This window comes from Lethenteron reissneri, chromosome 20 (assembly GCF_015708825.2).
Source record: "Lethenteron reissneri isolate LAM-NWPU_2019-01 chromosome 20, ASM1570882v1, whole genome shotgun sequence".
NCBI classification, from domain to species: domain Eukaryota; kingdom Metazoa; phylum Chordata; class Hyperoartia; order Petromyzontiformes; family Petromyzontidae; genus Lethenteron; species Lethenteron reissneri.
The window spans coordinates 7,668,604-7,689,709 of NC_083798.1; the positions used below are offsets into that span (position 1 = coordinate 7,668,604).

Genomic DNA, 21,106 nt, shown 5'->3' on the forward strand with positions numbered 1-21,106 from the left:
TCAATGCGGGATGGTGAAGGGCCTGCTCAGGACAGGCTCAGATTTCTCTCTAAATTTAATTAGTTTTTTTTTACCGCGTAAGGCTCACTGAGCTGTATAGCTCTTTTTTCAGAAGCGACCTGGCCACAATTGATAGCTCAACGAACTGGTTTATCATGTGGAAATTTATAGCAGCCAAATACTCTAAACGCGTGTTTCTAAATGTGGAGGGAAAAACCGGAGAAGCTGGATACAAATTCATGCGACCACGGGGGAGAGAGACACGCAAACTCCACTCACCGCCCTTGTTGGCCATAACCGGGACTGGAACTCATATTACCGGGTTCATATCTCACTGCGCTAACGAGCACGCCACCGGTCCACACCCTGTGCAGCTTACCTCGTTTAAATTAAAATTTACATCAAGAGCTTGTACAGAGAGGGCATGTTGCCAATCATCATCATCATCAGCCATGATCCAGGCCTGGGTCACCACCCTTCACCAACCTGCACAGAACAGTGTGGTGAAGTCGGTCAAACAACCCCCAAAAACTGACATAGCCTTCATTCAGCAGTGGATCAACAAAGCGCCGTTGATAGGCTCCACAAAGGAGTCGTCCTCGTCGGGCAGCTTCCTCCGGACCGTTTTTGCTTCTAAAGAGAATGAACGGCGAGCGAGCCATTAATCCCCCGGGTGCACGTTGCTCACTCGTGTAAATCTTTCCCGCGGCGGCATTGCCACGGCAGACACGTCGTGTGCGTACACCAGAGGTCGCAACCGGGTACCCGATACCCGTACCCTACCCGATACCCGGCTACCCGTACGGGTACCCGTTTGCGACCCTGGTGCGGCCGGGTACAGTTACGGGTAGGCCGTGAGTCACTGGTGAGTAACTGTTTGTCACTCATTCCCCAACGTCTTGTCTCTTCTCACAATTCAAGTTCCTAGAATCAACCCACCCGCGCCTGCAACATGGCTTCATCCCAGAGGTCGCAATCGGGTACTCGTACCCATACCCTACCCAATACCCAGCCGGGTACAGGTAGCCGGGTATCGGGTAGGGTACGGGTACCCGTTTGCGACCCTGGTGCGGCCAGGTACGGGTAAGGAATCAAAACCCGTTTGCGACCTCTGGCGTACGCCGCGTGCCGGGCGTGAAGGTGAAGGAGGAGAGTGGACGTGACGCACGAGCTCCGTCAGTCGAAACGAGATCGCGGAATCAGCACAGAGACACCCTGTTCTGATTCCGCGATCTCATCCTCATCAACAGCCATGCTCAATCGGCTGCTGGTTGAAGGCTCTCCCAGCCTCCGCCATCTCTCGCGATCCTTTAGACTCATTGGAGCACTGACGATTCATATTTTGGTTTGATTGACATGCGACAAACATTCTTTGCAGGAGGCATACACAATGTGTGCCCGTGGTCTGTGTGGCTTAAGGTGCCTATGTGAAGTGACATCTTCCAAAGCTGTTCCCTGACACAAGGTGGTCCACTACCAGATGCGAGAGTTCCCAATTGTAAACAAACTCGTCTAATCGTGACGCCGGGAGCACAACTTGAATTTCATGAGGAAAAACCAAAGAGAATGTACGCTTTTCAACCGCTGCTGTGCAGAGGAGCGTCACGTGCAGTTAATTATCTTTATTAATTAATTCATATCAAGAGACTCTTCTGCAGAGAGATGCGCACCCTTCTAATTAGCGCGGTATCTAACCCACTGTTACTGCGCTGGGGCCAGCTGGGGTTTGATGCTGGAATCTTATTGCACTCTGGGTTTTTCTCGTGCAATTACGCTCCCGCACTGACATGGCGCGTTCTGAAAATATTCCACCGCCAATGCCGCAGCCGCCGCAACCGCAACCGCCACCGGCACCGCCGCTTGCTGTTTGTGATGTGGATAATTGCTCTTGGCGGCTCTCTGGGATGGCAATTAGCAGATGAGCAGCGTCGTGCCGGGGTGATGAACCCCCCTCGTATCCCCCTTCCCTGTCGTCGGTGAGCGCCGTGACGACAGCCGCCACGCTCATTGCCATGCGGGAAGGCGCGCGCCGGTGATGGCATCGGTCTGCCGCGGCCGATGATTAGTCAGCGCCGTCTCCGCTGGCGGTATTCCTCTCAAGGCAGCTTTCTCGACTCCTCGGGCGTCACCGCAGAGGGTTTGCAAATGAGGGCGTGAGGTGCTTTGGCGAGACGTGGCAGTTTTCTGTGCGTGCGTGCAATTTTTAGGACGCCGTGTTTGTGTCCCTATGTGATTTGTTGGCTAGCGCACTGCCGTGTGGGGCCCTGGCGACCCGAGTTCGAGTTCGATTCGCGGCTAAATCGGTGGCGAGTGATATCTGAACCAGTCCTCCCATTCGCAAACCCAGACTGACCAGCGTGGTGAAGTAGGGTAGAAAATATTGCGTCTATGAATTTGAAACCGACATTACATTCGTAAGCTCGACATTTCTGTTGCCAAATGTGAGCTTTCTAGCCCTTCCAGAGCACAATTAGAATCGACATCGGTCATGCACTCGCTCGCAAACATCTTTTGTGAACTATGTTTCGCACGGAATAACAATTATTTTTTTACAGCTACTTGCCAATCCAAACCCGCACTGACCAGCGATATACAATCGCGGCGCATTGAATCATCATCCTCTGAGACCCCCCCCCCCCTGTCCTCCACGTCATATGTAGTCCTCCCGGTGCTGTTTGTTGCTGTCTCTCACTAAGCGCCACAACTGAGATTGTGTGAAAGCGTACAGGGGAATGCGTGGGGTGTCACGGGGCAGCATCTATGCCCTTTCAGAGGTTTTACCTTCAGACGTAGAGGGTTTTTGGTTTTGCATTAGGTAAAATTTAAAAGGTTGAGGGTTTTTTTTCTGTTCCGGATTATGGGTATGATTTATTTTCCAAGGTTTTTTTTTCATTAGGAATTAGGAATTTCCATTCACATTAAAACAAATCGTATTCATTACTCACGGAGGGGCTGATAACCACTCTGCGATATCCCAGAAATATGACACTCGTGGGATTATATAACGACAAGTATTTCAAAACAGGGTCATCATCATCATCACCAGTCATCGTCACTCCACAGCACTTCACTGCTGTTTAGTTTTATATGTGTATATTTTTAAGTTATGTGTTTACCTTCCCTATACTTTTTTATTGTTTGTTGTAACGTTCTGACCTGCCGTTACTGGACATCTGTTAAACAGAGCTTCGTCATAAATATGTCGTCACTGCCCCGCGATGCAAAAACACCCACACAGCTCTTACGGACTAACTGATCTCACTGCTCCTTCGTCTTCTGCTATTCCATAATAGCCAGACTTACTGTCGCCTGATGATGCGAGTTGTAATTACTGGCGAAACGTCATACTCAAATCGTAAATGTTGTGGGTTTACGCTCCAACACACCGGTGTGCTGTACTAGTAACCAATTGCCAGGTTTTGTTCACGTGACAAACCTCTCTTATGGATAATATTGATCGCGAAAGCCTACGTGTTATCCTGTCATTCCGTCACCAAGCCTTTTCCATCGGCCATCATCCCTTCTAGTTTCGTGTCCTTCCCAAGCCTGCTTATGGATCTTAACAGTCAACGCGCTCCTGCGGCCGTCTGGAACGCTCTTCCTTCCATTATTAGGAAGCCACTGGAGCTAAGCACTTTTAAATACAAAAAAAATGCATTTCTTTAGAACTGATTTTTGTCTTTAGTTTGTTGTCCTTTCCCCGCACCTCCGATGAGCACGGTTGGCTACGTTCGGTGCGAAAGAAGTTCGACGTACTTACAACACGATGTCTCTGATTTGTGACAGCTCCCTGCTCCGCGCGTTCCTCTTGCTGTCTCGCAGTGCAATTCCGAACGTGCGTTTCCCCGTGCGTCTCTGTGCGCACACTCTTCTGAGTTTTTTTTCACTTTTTTTGTCAGTGTCCATGATGGCAAAATCCATATTTCACGGAGAAGAACTCAACTCATCGTGAGCAACGTGCACTGATGAAAAAGTTCTTCTGTGCGCACACTTTGCACGTTGTTGCTCTCCGTGACCAAATTCAGTTTCAACCTTTTGATCAACGATCTGCATTCAATACAGCTATACGTAGTGCTCTCGTGTTTTCTTGTTGTGTCTCTCCAGGACTATCCTTGTTTCGCAAGTTTACAAAGTAAAGAAGGCAAGAGTTGTTTATTTCATTTTCCATGGCCCAAAGCTTTAATTTTTCCTGGATCCATCAAACTGGCCCCACGCTGCCTCTCCCGACCACAATTCACGGACCCAGGGTGAGGCTGTCGCCAGCCCTCTGTAGATATTTAATTAGATGCGGCTTGTCATAAGACATTAGCGCCGTCCGGGCAAAATGGAGCACTGCAATCCTCCTGCTCCAGTCTTCAGGCTCCGGCAGGCTTAGGCACATGCTGAAGTGCTTTAGGAGTCTCTTAATCTCTCTCCCACCCTCAGGAAACTGTTGGTTTGTGTTAGTCCGAGCTTTCGGATCTAATGGGGGAATGGGCTCTGTCTGTTCGTGTTCCTTTGGATTCCGCGGCACATGTGATCGTAGTTATGCGCAGGAGACGTCATGTAAAATGAAACGCAGGGGAGCCGAGGATGGTTTATTCGGCAGGCGGGACTGTGTGTATGTCATGGGTAAACGAAAGAAACCATCTGGAATGTACTAAACCCAGCGGGTTATTATTATTACTACTTTAAAATATATATCCCGATATACACTTAGACGGGCCATACATTTTTAAGCATTCCTGAAGTATTAAAAACAATGAGATGTTTGTTGGAACACGTCGATGATGATTTATTTGTGAAGGCAATGCCTCATGCAGGGGCCTGGCTCGCAAACAAGGCCACAGGAACTCATCCCCATGGACTGCCTTAACAGAATTAAACATGGATGCAAGGAATGATTAAAATAACCAAAACTTCCGTAGTTGTTCATTTTCTGTATTTTGTAATAATGATGGCGACATCCTGTCATAACAAAGTATAATGATGAGCATAGTTGGTATTTGTGACATGCTTATCGAACAAGGCTATCATGAAGGTTCTGTGTGTCACAGATGGGTAACGTCTGCCAGTAGGAGGTGACAAAGCCATGTGGTTTTACTCATTTAAGTAATTTGTGGGTAATTTTCTAATTTGGCAAATTTGGACCATGACAACGTTGTGATGTTTAACCTCCGCTGTGAAGCAAACGGAGGTTAATTTTGGTTAATTAGTCAGGGCAGCCTGTGGGCTCACACTGCAAAGCTGAAAAAAGTGATAAACCTGCTGACGCTTGTCCATAGGCAAGCCGTGGTTATTCTGCACAGAAAAATGGCTTATAATATAACACGAAGCGTCGTGCCACATGCAGCGCTGAGCTTGGCAGGGGGCAGCGGATTCAGGAATTGCCAACATTAATGGGCTGTGTCCCGAGTGTGAATGCTGTTCAGGCAGCACAGCATCATGGGAATTACCCACACTGCTGTGCAAGTGTCCACCGACTGAACCATGCGCGTGAGCTTTCACACCAGCTTAATTTTTGATAGATCGCAACATTTCCTCTGCCACGTACTTTTAGAAATGAGGCCACGCTGACATGAACACGCTCCGTGCCCTTTTCGTGGTGCGCAAGGAATGCGCTCGCACAAACCCTCGCGATTGCAAAATGCGAAGATCTGTCGTGCCGTCGTATTTGTGCTGGTGTTGCGGGGCGGCCACGTGCATGCCTGGTCAGGAGTGGTGGGATTGTCGGAATGGTTGCGTTGTTTTCTGCGCGCTGTCCTGAACTTGCACCGCACTGCCATGCCGTTTGAACAAAGAAGTCAAGATGCGCACTTTTACAGATTTTCGAGGAACCTCGCTGCCAACTGCGCCGAGGTTTTCTCGGGCATGTGACTGACACGTCTAGATTTGACTCTTCCCCTGGCATACGTTATATCTCTCTTAACACTTATTTATTTATATCCCAATACTTATCGGGATTGTATTTTTTTTAATAATCTGCGTCCTTCTTCATCACAGATTTTCTCAAATTGAAGGCTCAATTCGTGGAACAAAACGATATGTGTGTGTCAGTCAAATAGATATTTAGATTGAGATGCTACAAAAGAATTCCACATGGTAATATTTTGCGAAACCTTATCTTCTCCCGGAGTGGAGCGGTGGTGCAGTGATTAGCGCACTGTGCTTGCGAACCCTGTGACCCGAGTTTCATTCCACAGCAGAGATCAGTCACGAGTGATATCTGAAGCATTCCTGGGTACCCTCCTCCATCGCCAAGCCACACTGACGAACGTCTTCGAGTATCGTCAAGTCGGCCCCATGACTGACATGGCCTCGGGAGGCCATCATCCAGCAGTAGATTGATAAAGTGCTGTAAATTATAATCCTCATTTTCTGTTGTTTTCCACGGGTCATACAGCGCTCTCACTTTGACGGTGCATTACATAAGCTGTTTCTTTTGTTTTAAAGTCTCCAAGCGTCCTTAACGCATATCTCTCCCTCTATAAGTGCAGGAGTGCCATATGGGGCCCCATCATTTCCATGGAGTAATCTTGTTAATAACAACTAGTAATCCAACAGTATTTGTTTAACACGTCTGACACTGCTGGTCCAGAATTTTCTCACTTAAACAAATGTTGATCAATAATATTGATCTCTTAAGCTGATGCACTTAGGCATATTTTTATTTATGCGTGGAGACAGAATGGATTTCTGCTTATCCCTCTCTTAGGGGGCTGTGCTTGGGCTGTGTGGGCAGTGCTCCGAATCGGGAAGATTGATTCTGGGGCCGCACGAAGCTTCCTCCTACTAGGAGGGCGGAATGTTTGGTGCACACTGCTCAACTGCACTGTGAGATGCCCGCCGGTGCTGGTCTGAAAAATTGCAACAAAAAAAATCGTTGAGACAAAAAAAAAACAACGCGCAGATTGAGTCAGACGTCCAAAGGCGAACAGGACCCCTCGGTCTACGGTGATTCTCACGCCGTGTGATTCATGTGCCCCCTCCTCCACGGTGGCCAAGAGTCAGCTGCTTAACAACTCAACATTCCTTAAAATTAGCGACTGAAATGGATATTTCTTATTCTTTTTGGTGCGTGAAAAAAATATATATCTCGATGCCGTCAACGGGCAAAACCGTGTGTGAATACCACAGGGTTTGTTGGCGAGAGAATTTATCTCGGCCTGTTGATGTGGAAGAAATACAAATAAATAAAGCCACGTTTTCCTATGTGGCTGCAAATAGATTGCCGTCGAGGGTGAGAGTTGGAGTTCACCGTGACCCCGAGTCAAGAATTCATACGCCGTGCTGAGGCAAAAGGGCCCTCGATGATGAATACCAAGTCGGCACATCTGTGATTAATCTGAATTATGCATCAAGGTGTAATAACGTATGCAGGCGAATAGAGAAGCAAAGATAGATGTTTCCATCCGCCGTTCGGTAGAGGTGGAGTTGGTTATGCCCGGTGGTGAAAAAAGGAATTAGTTCAGTCGTTGCAGTCGCAGAACGAGCGGCTTCTAGGCCAGCGATTCTGCGGAAATGATTTCCCGATGCGCTGCAGGGCTTCCACGAACACCGCAACGGAATCTCCCGCTGCCAATTCTTGTGCTCGGCCATAAAATCTGCAACGCCTTCATAAGAACAACCGAGCATAACAGTCCCGCTGTATTATTTAAATTGTTTGAATTGCCAAGTGACCGTGGGCTTTCACCTGTGCACCCTAAGTGCATTTTAGATTTTGAGCTGGGGCATTTCTGCGGGAAACATTTAGATCCTACAATCCTGCCCTGGTTGATTGCTGCAGGACTCCTGATCCTTCCATGGGTAATTCTCACGTTAACATCTCCATACATAGACACGAGTCAACATCTTTGAGTGTGTGCGTGTGAATATGTACATGAGTGAGCGAGCATCTGTGTGTATACATGCATGAGTGGGTGAGTAACCCATAATTTGGTAGTGCCGGTGATCTGAGTAGTAGTCCTGATAGTCCGAGTAATCCTGGTGTGTGATCCAGGTGAGTTCAGTGGTCGAGTGGCAGTGCCGTTGATCCCAGTTGCCCAATCAGAGCTCAAGGAATCCTGCTGATCGTTTTCGTCGCGAGCTCCGTCCATTTCGTCGGACGTGCTGTACACGAGGCTCCTGGTGTGGTGCCAGTGTGTGAATGCAATCTCCCCCACTCCACCCCCACCCCTCATGCCTTTGCAGATTCATTTGTGAACAGCCAGGAGTGGACGCTGAGCCGTGCCGTGCCGGAGCTAAAAGTGGTGAGCGCTGGCCCTGCGTCGTGACCGCACGCACATACATGAACAACAAAGACAAAGATCCCCCGTATAGCCTTAACAGACTGTAGGGGCAAGTGCTGTTAGCGAGCACCTATAAAGGCTGGCATGGCACACGGGGGGGTGGGTGGCCAACACCACGCCCGGCCGCCTTTGTCTCCTCAGTGGCGATGTATACACACTGCACCAGGTACTCATTTGAGGCTGAGTCAACCTAGGGGAGGCCCAGGACCTGTTCAGATAATCGTCACTGGTGTTCGCCGTGAGCGGGAATCGATTTCGGGTCGCCAGGTTCGTAGCGCAGCACGCTAACCGCTACACTACCGCTCCCCTTCACACATGAACACGCACGCATGCACGCACACACAAACAAAGAAAAACATCACCCATGTAGCCTTAACAGACTGTTGGGACAAGTGCTGTTAGCAAGCACCTATGAGGGCCGGCACGCCACACGAGCGGATCGGTGGCCGACACCACGTCTGGCCACCATTGTCTCCTTAAGTGGCGATATGGCCGTGAGTAGGAATTGAACTGGGGTCGCCGGTTTCGTAGCGCAATGCGCGAACCGCTACACTACCGCTCCCCATTCACACACACACGTGTGCCCACACACGCACGCATGCACACACTGCATTCAGGAGGACGTTCACGTCCTGACGAATTTGGCTGAAGCTCATCGCGTTGGCGATTTGCCCCGTTGACCGTTAACAGCTCTTTTGTTCAGTTCAGGATTGAGAGAGGACGCAGTGGTGTCCGCCACCTCCGATTAGCACGGTTTGTCTACGTGCAGCGTGAAAGAAGTTCAACATAGATGATGTTGTGTTGCGTTGGCGGTCACCGCTACGTTCGTCACTGTTCCCACCCCCCAGCAAGCGTTAGACATAGCTAAGTGCTGCTGACCTCATGAGAGTAATAATCATCTTGATTTGAAGCTTTCGTGACTGCAGGAATCCATACTCTGGTTCTTTCGGTAAAGTCATGTAGATAGAAAATTAATAGATCACGACGTTTCGATCGCAACACAAGCAACCCTCATCAGGTGAGACAAACACAGCAGGAGCAGTTCTCATGCTGTGTTTGTCTCGCCTATTAATTTTCTATCTGGGTGACTTTACCGAAAGAACCAAAGAGTAAAAATAATAATACCATCTATTTATTCATGGGGAAAGCCACACTGAGTGCCAACGACTCGTTTTTATGAGCATCCTCAATTGGGATGATTGGTATTTTAAGGCGCGTTTTGCTTGCGGGAGAAGACGTGAATACTCGGAGGAAAAATCCGCAGTATGAGGGGATACTGAGGAGTCCACACGGACGGCTTCGTGAGCACACTTCCTGTTCGGCCATCTCCTGGCCGCCTCGCAGTACGTTGGGTTTTGGAGTTTCGAAAGTCGACGCGATCCACTAACTCTTGCCTTTGAAGTGCTGAGTTGCAGGTCTACACAACCACCACCAGCACCATTGCCACCTCCACCCACCGACGGACTTGCGCTTGTCCCTGTTGGGTGAACATTGCTGACGATGGGATGTGTGTGGCAGGGCATTGTGGGTAATCTGGCAAGCGGGAAGTCGGCCCTGGTTCACCGCTACCTGACGGGGGCGTACATGCAGGAGGAGTCTCCCGAAGGTAAGCTTCTGGCTCAGGAACAACAACAACAATCACACCATATCAACAACAAACACGGCAACAACAACCACGCAATCAACATGAACAACCTTAAACATTACCACACGACAACAACCACCACCACAACAACCAAGCCGTTAACAACCACAACATTAACCATCCAATTGAGAACTACAAGAAGAAGAACAACAACAACGGGAACTTAATGCCTCGCTGAATATTTTCCCCGTCATTGGTAAACTGGAGTAGACGTGTGAAGAGCAATGGAAACTCAAGCGTTCGTTTCAGCCGTTAGCTCTGTGTGCGGTATTGCGTGAACCAGCATGGCACCACCTCTCTCTCGCCACTCAAAACACATGCCACTCGCATTTATTTAACACCAGCTTAATGCCGGGCTGAAAATATAAAAACCTTTCATGAGGATTTACGTGCACTTTAGGGGCAGCGCGCCCAGCGCTTGCGCGGACAGCACGGGGTGAGCGGACGCAATCGCCCCGTGCTGGATATCGCTCGGCAAATGCAAGATTACTTGGCTGGCAATCACATGGAGCAAACGGGCGCGGAGCGCAATGGAACGATCGCATGAACCATCCCTTGGCATTCACGCGTGGGTTCCCATTGCCGCGAAAAACAAGTTAGGACAAATGAGCCGACATTCCCAAGATGTATGTAACGATGTTTTTAATGTGCGAGTAAATGTCGACGCCGAAGGAAACGTGAGAGAAGTCACTCTGAGAGGGAATTTAACGCTTTCCCGTTTTTGAGACGTCTGCAAATTTTGCAGGGTAGGTCCTGGTCACCGCCGAATCTCGGAACGCACAAGCGGTTCGTGTTCATTTTGTTTAGAGAGGAATAGTGCTGCTGTTTTTAAAAATATTGTACTCAGCGCAGATAACTGTAGCGACACGTCCGCATTCTATGATAGCTTGCGCTAAACTGTGCCACACGCCCTCCCGCATGGCCTTTGACTTCCGATTCTGCTCGGAATCGGAAGAAAAACTGGTGACGTACAGGTACGTCATCGCAACAGGAAAGGGTTAATATATTGTGATTAAAATCCATGTCGCCAAGCGTTTGCTACTGCGTGTGATGGTTGGCACGCTGGACTCCTCCCCAGTCGCCTCCGTCTACCCGGCGGTCTAAATGGCTACACTGCAGTTAGTCGATCGGAAAGCTCGCACGTGGGGGGGGCAAAGTGCAGGCACTGCCACCTCGACCAAGACGTCTGGCGAGCGTGGAAGAGGAGGTCAAAAACACCCTCATGGGGTTCCCTACAGCTCCCTCCAGTGAAGGAATGCTCTTCCGTCAGCAGCGAAGCGAGCAAGCAATTGCAGGCCTGCACCTTTTTAGACGTAGCGGCTAGTTCGACACACACACACACACACGCACGAGAACATCTGCCGCATTAGCGATGACCCATTCCCCGCGTGACAATCCGGCGTGAGTATGCCGTCACCTGCACGCAGCTTTCGCACGGCGGCCGGCAATCGGCTGACAGGCATCGGGGGAGAGCTGTTTGTACGAGTGGGAAGTGGACGCGCTCGAATCGGATCCGAGTCTTTGGTGGCCTCGTGGCTCGCTGCGCACGCGTTGCCCTGGCGGCAGGTCAAACTTCACAGAGCGGAGTCCGAGACCACGTAGTGCCCGTGGGTGCACGGGGACTCGACTGTGTGTGGCTGCTGGGTCGCATTGACTGGCGCCGTTGGAGCTGTTATTGATAGAGCAGCTCCCCACTTGAATGTGAAATGAAAAAGGCAACAGCTTCTCGGTGTTGTCGGTCATGCACCAGGGTATTGATTCAACGTTGCTCTCTATCTCGCATCCTTCATATCCTGGCTCATCGCTTTGAAACACCTCTTTCTTTACCCGGACACTCAGTCTTTGCCCCTGTTGCTTCCACGCTCATCTCGTTTGTCCTGCTGTGGTTGACCTCTCTGCTCGTGCGTCCTTGACGTCCTTGCCATCTAAGTTGACTTTCTCTCCGCCTGTCTGAGTTGGTCACCCACCAACCATGCCTTCTTTATTGTCTCTTTGTTTCTCGTCCAATGTAGTCTTGTTTATCCCTGAAATTCACATTTGTGTGGTGCGCATCTGCTCTCTATTTAAATAAGTAGATAAATAAGCGATGTTTAATATTAATAATCATTGCCCTTTGTCAGTCCACTGCTGGATATTGTCCTCTCCACAGTGTCGGTTATCGGGGTTGTTTGACCATACTTCACCACCCTGGTCAGTGTTGGTGGGTGGTAGGGGTGGTGAGGAGGAGAGGGGGCGGTAGGGCAGACTCAGTTCGGATATAATTAATATTAGCCGTGGCCAGGAATCGAGCTCGTCTTGTGGCAGGTTAATAGCGCAGTGCGCTAACCGCTGCACCACAGCTCCACCGGCTCATCATGAATACTGTAATGCCGCCATAACAACACAAGGCGATTAAAGAGTAGAAGCAACAACAACGACGTGTAGATCGTGGTTGAGCAGCAGCAGCATCGGTACCTGGGTGGCAGTCGTGGTGGGTGGGGGGAGAGTGGGGGGGGAGAGTGGGGGGGGAGAGTGGGGGGCGGGGGGAGTGGGGGGCGGGGGGAGCGCGGGGGGCGGGGGGAGCGGGGGGCGGGGGGAGCGGGGGGCGGGGGGAGCGGGGGGGCGGGGGGAGCGGGGGCGGGGGGCGCGGGGGCGGGGGAGCGGGGGGCGGGGGGGCGGGGGAGCGGGGGGCGGGGGGGGCGGGGGGAGCGGGGGGTGGCGGGCGGGGGTAGTGGGGGGGTGGGGGGAGTGGGAGGAGTGGGGGAGGGGCGGGGGGAGTGGGGAGGTGGGGGGGTCGTTCGGGGGGCGCTCGACGGATCGTTCCGCCGAGCATCGCGCGCCTGCCATCGGCTCGCTGACGTCATTCCCGCCCCCCCCCCCCAACTCTTTTTGATTGCCATGGCGACGGACGCCGTGCATCATTCGACCTTTTGCCAAATTGATTTGCTGGAACCTGGCACGCTGCGCGTCGTTGTCTGTTCATAATGCCCAGCCGCTCGCTCTGCCTTCTTCGTCTGCCGGTCGGGAGGCCTCGTCTTGCCGTGAGCCGATCTCACCGATCCGTGACGCGCTGCCTCCTCGGTGTTGCGCTCTCACCTGGACTGCGGAGCTATAAAAAACGTTAACGCTTACAAGGTGGTCGGGTTGGCGCAGAGGTCAGAGTGCCGATCCATCGCTGCTGAGTTCCTGGGTTTGAATCCACGTCCCGGCTGCCCGCGATTAAACTCGCGTCTTTAATTGTAGTGAGCCGATGGTCTCCGCCCAGTCACCAAAAACGGTTGCACTAAAAAGTAGATCGCCCATCGCATGGCATTTGTCTCTGTAATTAACTGGGATAAATTCCTCCTGTCCCCTACCGTGTGAGCCAGAGTGTTCAGTCAAAGGGATCTCCGACGTAGCTCTGTGGTCTCCATTTCCGCAGGCCATTTTCCAATTGCTACTGATCCGCGAGAGATCCGCGAATGGATGCTTCGTCTCATGACGTGATGCCGAACGCAGAATCGGGCTAAAGTAAAATTTAGAGGAAAGTAAAAAAATAGAGATAAATAAATAAATCACTTTGTTGCGCGAATACAAAATTTATAGCGTACCACGGCCTTCCCGCTGTCAGCCTTGCTTAAATCAGCCCCGAGATGTTGTTGTCGACAAAGGCCGACAGCGACACGTAGCCCGTGATTGCTCAGGCAGACGAGCGGGCAGGGCGAGTGGGTAGGGCGATCGGGCGGGCATCCCTTCGTGTCGGCTCTGCTCATTTCCCGCACACTCCCACCTGTGATGTGCCAGCACGAGCGCGTTAATCGGAGCCATGCCGCACGCACACCCGGAGATCAGAGCGAGTTATTAGTGTAGGTCGCGCAGACATGCTGTGCGAGAGATATGAAATGACGCCAGGTCCTAGCGACTCGCTGGTGTAACGGTAAGCACGCGCATCTGCAGTGCGGATCTCCCGTCACGGCAACGCAAGTTTCTTAATGCCAACCTCATCTCTGTCCACCCAGCAATGTTAATGGATGCACCGCAGTGTCTGGAATCCACAGGTCGCGTGCGGTGGTGTAAAGTGCGTGTACTCCCACCCTCCAAGCGGCCTGGCCAGTGTGCATGAGTAGGCCAAACTACCAGCTTCAGAGGGGCTTTCTAGAACTACCTCTGGTGGAGGCTGTTCCACGAGCAGTGGCGTTAGCAAGAAACCGCAGGGCTGCACCTTTTACCACCTTTACCTGTAACCGGAGCACAACAGCACCTGGTAAAGAAAGCGCTCATCCGGTTTGTTTTTTTCCCAATGAGAAAAACCCGCGGCATGCGTCAAGAGCTGCACGGCCGTCGAGGGTGCGGCACGAGCAGAGCGCGCGGTTGTGGGGAGGGGGGGGGGGCATCGGCGACAATCGGAGGTAGAGCCTGCAAAGCCCACAGCCCTGCCGGGGAAAATGTTCCAGTCAAGTGGGCCCAAAGTGAGCGCCGAGGCGTCTTGGGTCGTTAACCAAACATGCACTGGCTTGTTTCAAGCTGCCACCTTCACTTTAGTGCTGAGTGAAAGGGCAAAAGGAGAATCAAATAAGAGCCTTTTATAGCAGCGCTGATCGTTTTTAAAACACGGCCGTGTTTTTAAATCTGGTTGCGTTTTTTCTCCCCCTCTTCGGAATCCCTGCTTGCGCGTCTGACCTCTGACCTCTGCGACAACGTGAGATTCCCAAGCCCGGGGCTTGATTGATCGATTGACCGATTAATTAGTCGGCCCCTTGTTTATATATCGGGGGAGGGGGGGGGGAAGTAAACACTCAGCACGTCTGAAATAAATGAATGTGTCTCGGCATCTTGTTTTATTTTTTTGCGGCGTGGTCGAGCGCGATGATGGGCTGGGTGTGAGACTAATGGCAGCAATCTCCTCCGCAGGAGGTCGCTTCAAGAAGGAGATTGTCGTGGATGGGCAGAGCTACCTGCTCCTCATCCGCGATGAGGGAGGTCCCCCAGAGCCACAGGTAAGCCAATCTGGTGGAAACTCATATTTGTTCCTCCCAGTAAACATTCGTGTCCCTTTACTTAAATGTACCCCCACCCACCCCCCGTGTTATGGTCGGCGATTAGGCATTAGGCTTTAGGAGTTTTGTCTTTCCGTGTTTTGGGAATCCTTAATACTACAGTTGGGTCATATTGGATGACCTATACGAGACTTATCGTGACGTGACCCCCCCCCCCCCCCCACCGCCGTTATAAACAGATGAACAGAGCTAATGCACAAACGTTTACCGATCTCAGTTGGCAATAGCACGGGCGCTGTCGAACCTGCGAATATCTTTTCCGAAACAGCCTCCACCCTGCCAAATCCCCCTCCCTCGGCCCCTACCACACCCCCCCCCCAACAACTCTCTCTGCGGCGCGTGCTGTGTGCCATGTGCCGTGTGCCATGTGCCGTGTACCATGTGCCGTGTGCCGTGTGCCGTGTGCCGGGCGGCAGTTCGCGTCGTGGGTGGACGCGGCCATCTTCGTGTTCAGCCTGGAGGACGAGATCAGCTTCCAGACGGTGTACAACTACTACAGCCGCCTCGCCAACGTGCGCAACATCGCCGACCTGCCGCTGCTGCTGGTTGGCACGCAAGGTGACGATGACACGCCAGCACGCCAACACGAGTCGCCCCATCGTCGTCATCGCCGTCATCATCATAGTCATCATCGTCGTCATCATCATCGTCGTCGTCGTCATTGTCGGCGTTGTCATCATCGTCATCATCATCGTCATCATCATCGTCATCGTCGTCATTGTCGGCGTTGTCATCATCGTCATCATCGTCGTCATCATCATCGTCATCATCATCGTCATCGTCGTCATTGTCGGCGTTATCATCATCGTCATCATCATCGTCATCATTGTCGGCGTCATCTTCAGGCATGGCTCATGATGTGGAGCTTACTCCAGCCCCAGGCGTTGTTGTTGTTGTTTGTTTTTATGCATTCCCTGAGAAGAACGCGGCAACAACTACATTGTGTATGTATGTTGAACTTCTTTCGCACCGTACATAGCCAACCGTGCTAATCGGAGGTACATGTCGGCTTTCGCGACGATTATTATGATTCGTTATTGATATTTGGGTCACGCTTTCCAAAGTTCAAGGTGTGTAGTACACTCTCCTCCAGCCGACACAGCCAATTGCAACGATATTAATCGTAAAACTTTATCAATCACAGCATACATGTTAATTTATATCCTACACCTCCGATTAGCACGGTAGGCTACGCATGGTGTGAAGGAAGTTACCCAAGCGATCTGACCCCCAAAAAAATCAAGTATGAATCAACCATGTTGTGACTTTGATTACATGGTATGGTGCTACGTTGGGTTTTTCTAAATATTTAAAATAATGAGACGTGGTAGGGTTGTTCAGAGGTCAGAGCGCTGTGCGGGCTCCGCTCAGATCGTGGGTTCGAATCCTGGCAGACTGGGTTCTCAAGTGTAGCGAGTTGACGTTCTCAGCCAAGTCAGCAATGACTGTGCGTGGAAACACATTTTCTTAAATTAATCCCAGCTATGAGAATGTCACATTTTCATTTGACTGTGATGCGACGAACATTTACGTCCGAGGGAGGTTGGAGAAGTGCTGCCCTCTAGTGTACGATAGCCCCGTGACGTTTCAAACTCAGTTCTTCGACAACTTCTTCCACGGGACACAGGGCGTTGCACTCACTCCTTGTTGAGCGTTCCTGATGGATTCTCCGTCTCATTCCGTGACTTCAGGAGCGCAGTTGGGGTCACATTCAGGAAAGACAAAAACAAACTACAGAGTACATGTAAACAAAAAAATGTGCCGGGTGGGGTGTTGAAAATGACTTATTACATTACCATGCGTTCTCATTTGACGTTCATATTTATTGATAGAAATGTTAAATGTGGTTAATGTTACGGACGTGAAGTATCGTGGGGTTTGTATTGCATTGTAGATTCTTTGGGATTGAAAAGCACTCAAAGAGGAGTCAAATTTACACCCAGAGCCACTGCTCTTAGAGAATATTTGTCATTCTTAGCCATAATCTATGCATCGTCATCATCATCGGTCATCCACCACAGCTTTCCCTACCTCTCACAGTCCTGCCTTACAACAGCTCATCTCGCACACGAGCATGCGCTGAATTTATCGCCCCATCTCTGGACGTGCTTTCGGGCGTGTTACCTCCAATGGATGCCATTCCATCATAAGTCTCGACCATCGGCCAATCATCCCTGCCCATTTTTCTTTTCTAAACAGTCGATGTGATGTATCTAACTTGTTTGTGCGTGGATGTTTTCGAGTCCACGCGGGGCAATATTACCAATGCAGAATTACTCGAGTCTTGCAGAAGTACCAATGCTGTAATTCACAGCCTGCGTCCCCTGCGGCAGAAATTATTATTTTTGAGCGGCTCTATCACCACCGCATCCATTGTGGCAGTTGAGATTTAGACTTGACATCCGAACAATTATAGATAAAATATCTCACGATGATGACGCTTCTCCAACCGGGGTGATTTCGTCTCAACGTCTCACGATTGGCTGTCGAAACGTCCGGAGATTAAATTACTACGTTTGTAGAAGCGTCTCCTTTGTGAGATTTATCCTTACCCGCAATCGTTCCGATGTTAGGCTATCACCACACGCATCAGCTACACCGATGAGTGATGCTCTGTGATGACTCGGCGGTCTTCACAACCGACCAATCGTGCGCAGACGGCTTCCACTCCCAGCCAATCAAAAGCAAACACTTTCAAGCATCAGCGAATTAGCTGGCCAATCCTGCGTACAACCATCACTCTGACCTCGGCTCCTAACCCTTGGCCTCACCCTTATCCCGCAAGACATGAGGCTTTGTGCGGCGTGTCAAAATTGTGCGCTTACATGCTCATGAAAAGGTCAGCGGTGCGAGCGTCGTTGCCATGGAAGCAAGATTGTCTCTAGGGGGGGGGTGGGGAAGGGTCGGGTCACAAAGGGTTCGAAATTACATTTATATATAACGAACGGTGAAATCTGAGCACGAAAGCCGCATGTGTAACGAGCTGGAAAGCCAATTCGTTTTAGGCAGCCCGTGCGGAAACGTCTCGCATGGAACGCGCACGCGCGAACGTGCGTTGGGCCGCTCGGCTCGTGCTCGAACGCACGCACAACTGATTGTGCAGGGCACGAAGCATGACTTTGGTGTTATCGTTATATTTTTGGTGGAAGGAAAAATCAACACATTTGAGCATCGGTGTTGGCGAGCCGTGCGGTTGAGTTTTTGTGGAGATTGCGCTTCGCTGTTTTGTAGTTTTCGTGACGCATCCTCGGGACAGGGAGGGATATGGACCAGTGAAGTACAGGGTGGTCCATTTACAGATGGGTCAAGGTTCCAGCCCTTGGAGGGGATCCTCCAGTAGAAGGAGCTCTACTGGAGGATCCCCTGTAGAGTATTTGGCCTAGTCTTCCGCACTCTGTATATAAATACCCCGCTAAAAAGATAGGAAAACATTATAGACAATATCATGTTGTATTTTACAGCCTCTACTCTCTCCTCTCGAAGATATCGAGCCGGTCGTTTCACAATTATCAATTGGCTGTGGAGTAGAGGGCAAGAGGGTCACCAGTTATTGGTAAACCTATCTATGAATGGATCACCTGGGTTTTTATTTTTATTTTACAGGCATATCAATCAGCAAGCTCGACGCGGTTTTGCGTGACGAGGCGGCGTCCCTGCGATTCGGGGCTTTTCCTTCACGTGCACGCTCGCATATGTGCTCGTGTATGTGTTTGCGTGCGAGTTCACGTGTTAGGTCATGTGTGCGCTTGCTTGTGAGTTCGCGTGTGAGTTCCTGCGGCTGGGGTGGTCGGGTCTTGTCGACGCACGCGAGCGTTATTGTCACTCGCCGGCGCTTGCTCGCGTTAACCAACTCGAAGCGAGCCCGCGAAGAAATAGGCCACCGCGCAGAACCAAAATAGCAACGTGCCACATCGCGGAACCGCGGTGCTCGGCGGACCGGAAGAGCCGCGTGGAGACGCCGCACGAAGATTCTTCGGAGGCTTCTCGTGCAGGGGGGGGGGGGGGGGGGGGCCCTCTCTCGCTCGTGCTAATGTTGCGTGGCCGACATGAAAAATTAATGATTCGCTCCTCCACCGTTACGTCTCAGATTGGGTTTGGTTGTACTCAGAGGGATTACTATTTTATGACGGTGCCGTCTGTGGATCAGAATCAGAATATTTAATTATGCTGGAGGAATCCGATGAGCGATGAAGCTCTATTTCGCAGATATCTGGTAGGTTTCACAGATGTCCAGTTGGCGAGGTCGTAATTGTTGACATTGCCACGATCGTCACCAACATCATTATCATCGTCATCATCATCACGGCCGTTACCGCCTCTCATCACCGTCAACGTCCGTCTAAATCCTGCAGATGCCATCAGCGCCACAAATCCGCGCGTGATCGACGACACACGCGCACGCAAGCTCTCCAATGACCTCAAGCGCTGCACCTACTACGAAACGTGCTCCACCTACGGCCTCAACGTGGAGCGCGTCTTCCAGGATGGTAACACACACACGCTCGCACTCGCACGCTCACACTCCCACGCATGCTCACACTCGTACGCTCGCACGCTCACACTCGCCCCAGTGAGCGATGGAGTTATCGGGAACTTCCACACCTTCATACGGATGGTGGTGGTGCTCGCCTGTAATCGAGCAGTGTGGAGGTAAGGGTTGGTAAATCACCGCAAAGATGCTCGGAAACTCCCTTCCCGTAGACATCGAGGAGGTGCCATACCCTGGCTCGCCAGGAGAAGGCAGTAGAGCAAAACAATGTGGACTGCACCCATTTGGGACAGAGTGTTTCCCCTCTGGCCGATAAAACCTTAATATACAGAGGACTGCAGAACTTGGGCAACTGTTGGCACTGGTTCACCGCATGGCTGCCGTCCTGGTCGTCTGTGGTTTCTCCTCGCACCTCTGAGTCGTTCTGTCTCTTCGTGATTGAGTGAGTGCCGTGCGGTGTGTTACAAGTTGATATAATAATCAGCATTGCTATGATTATTATTCCTGTTTAACACGTAGGCTTTCGCGACCAATATCATCCATAATACAGGTTTTTTTGGGTTAGATCGCGTACATATATAAATGTGCCGTTAAACCCGCCGCCAAATGTATGGCTGTCGCCTGATGAAGCTAGTTGTAATTAATGGCGAAACGTCGTACTTCAGATTGTAAATGCTGTGGCATGACAAACCTTACTAATTGACCGATTTGGGTGGTGGCGGGTTTAACGACACATTCATATATTTACGCGATATAACCCAAAAAACATGTGTTATGGATTATTATTCCTCCGCCCATGTAGAGGACTAGTTCGATTATATTGTTCGATTTCTTTCAAACCTACCGTGTTCGACATTCGATTCTCAACTCTTCCCCCGTATTTTCCTGCATTGCTCAAATCTTGATCAATAAATTTTCTCCAAGTTCCTCTAACCTTGCTCAATTCAGGAAACGTGCCGACTCTTACCTTGTGGACTCTTGATTCGTGCTCGCCATCGCTGTCTCGAGAAGTCACTCCCATCGTCTCTTGCCTCAAGTTCCCACAAACTCGCTCAATGCAAGAAGCCACGTTCTTAGCTGCTGGACTATCATTAGTTGATCTCTTGCAATTTTTATTACAGGCCTCTGGTACTGTGCATATCATCAACTGCGATAAGAAAAAAACAATAAAACGAAACACTTGCAGTGGCACTGAAAAATGTTTAGCTCGCTCAACCACATCGATTATTGGTGGTGATGCCACAATGGCGCTTGTGCCAGGCTAGGTGCACTTTGACGCTGTGCTCAGTGTCGAACGCTAACTGATGCGAGATCACGGGACACGCCGGGGATTATAGGTGAACAGACCGGGGCGGTTCCTGCCACATGCATCCCTCCTGCTACTCGCTGCCCAACTCTCTCGTGTTTTAGCCGAGGCCACCTGCGAAACGCACGCACGCGCGCGTTTCGCATTAACCTGAATGCGCGCACGCTTTTGTCCCAGCGCGTGCACGACTCGGGCGAAGCCAGCAGGTGGCAACGCAGTCCCACGTTTAACGCTTGACCTATTTATTCCAACAGTGAGAATCGGGGGGCAACAGCGTTGAATAGCCCCGACCATTTGCATTGGCCAAAGAGCCCGCATGTCTCCCACAACTCTCAGTGCATCAGCCGGCGGCGGGATTTCGAACGCGGCGGTCTCTCCTGCGCA

At 50.8% G+C, this 21,106-nt stretch overlaps 1 protein-coding gene across 2 annotated transcripts in view; it reads left to right on the forward strand.

Annotated features, from left to right (window-relative positions):
• Positions 1 to 21,106, forward strand: part of LOC133344677 (arf-GAP with GTPase, ANK repeat and PH domain-containing protein 1-like) — a 115,384-nt gene that overhangs the window by 50,951 nt on the left and 43,327 nt on the right. For both annotated transcript variants that reach the window (XM_061554734.1, XM_061554733.1), the window contains exons 2-6: positions 8,170 to 8,228; positions 9,786 to 9,873; positions 14,782 to 14,867; positions 15,344 to 15,485; positions 19,280 to 19,414. In XM_061554734.1, coding sequence (XP_061410718.1) covers positions 8,170 to 8,228; positions 9,786 to 9,873; positions 14,782 to 14,867; positions 15,344 to 15,485; positions 19,280 to 19,414 — 510 coding nt within the window. The remainder of the gene's footprint in view (positions 1 to 8,169; positions 8,229 to 9,785; positions 9,874 to 14,781; positions 14,868 to 15,343; positions 15,486 to 19,279; positions 19,415 to 21,106) is intronic.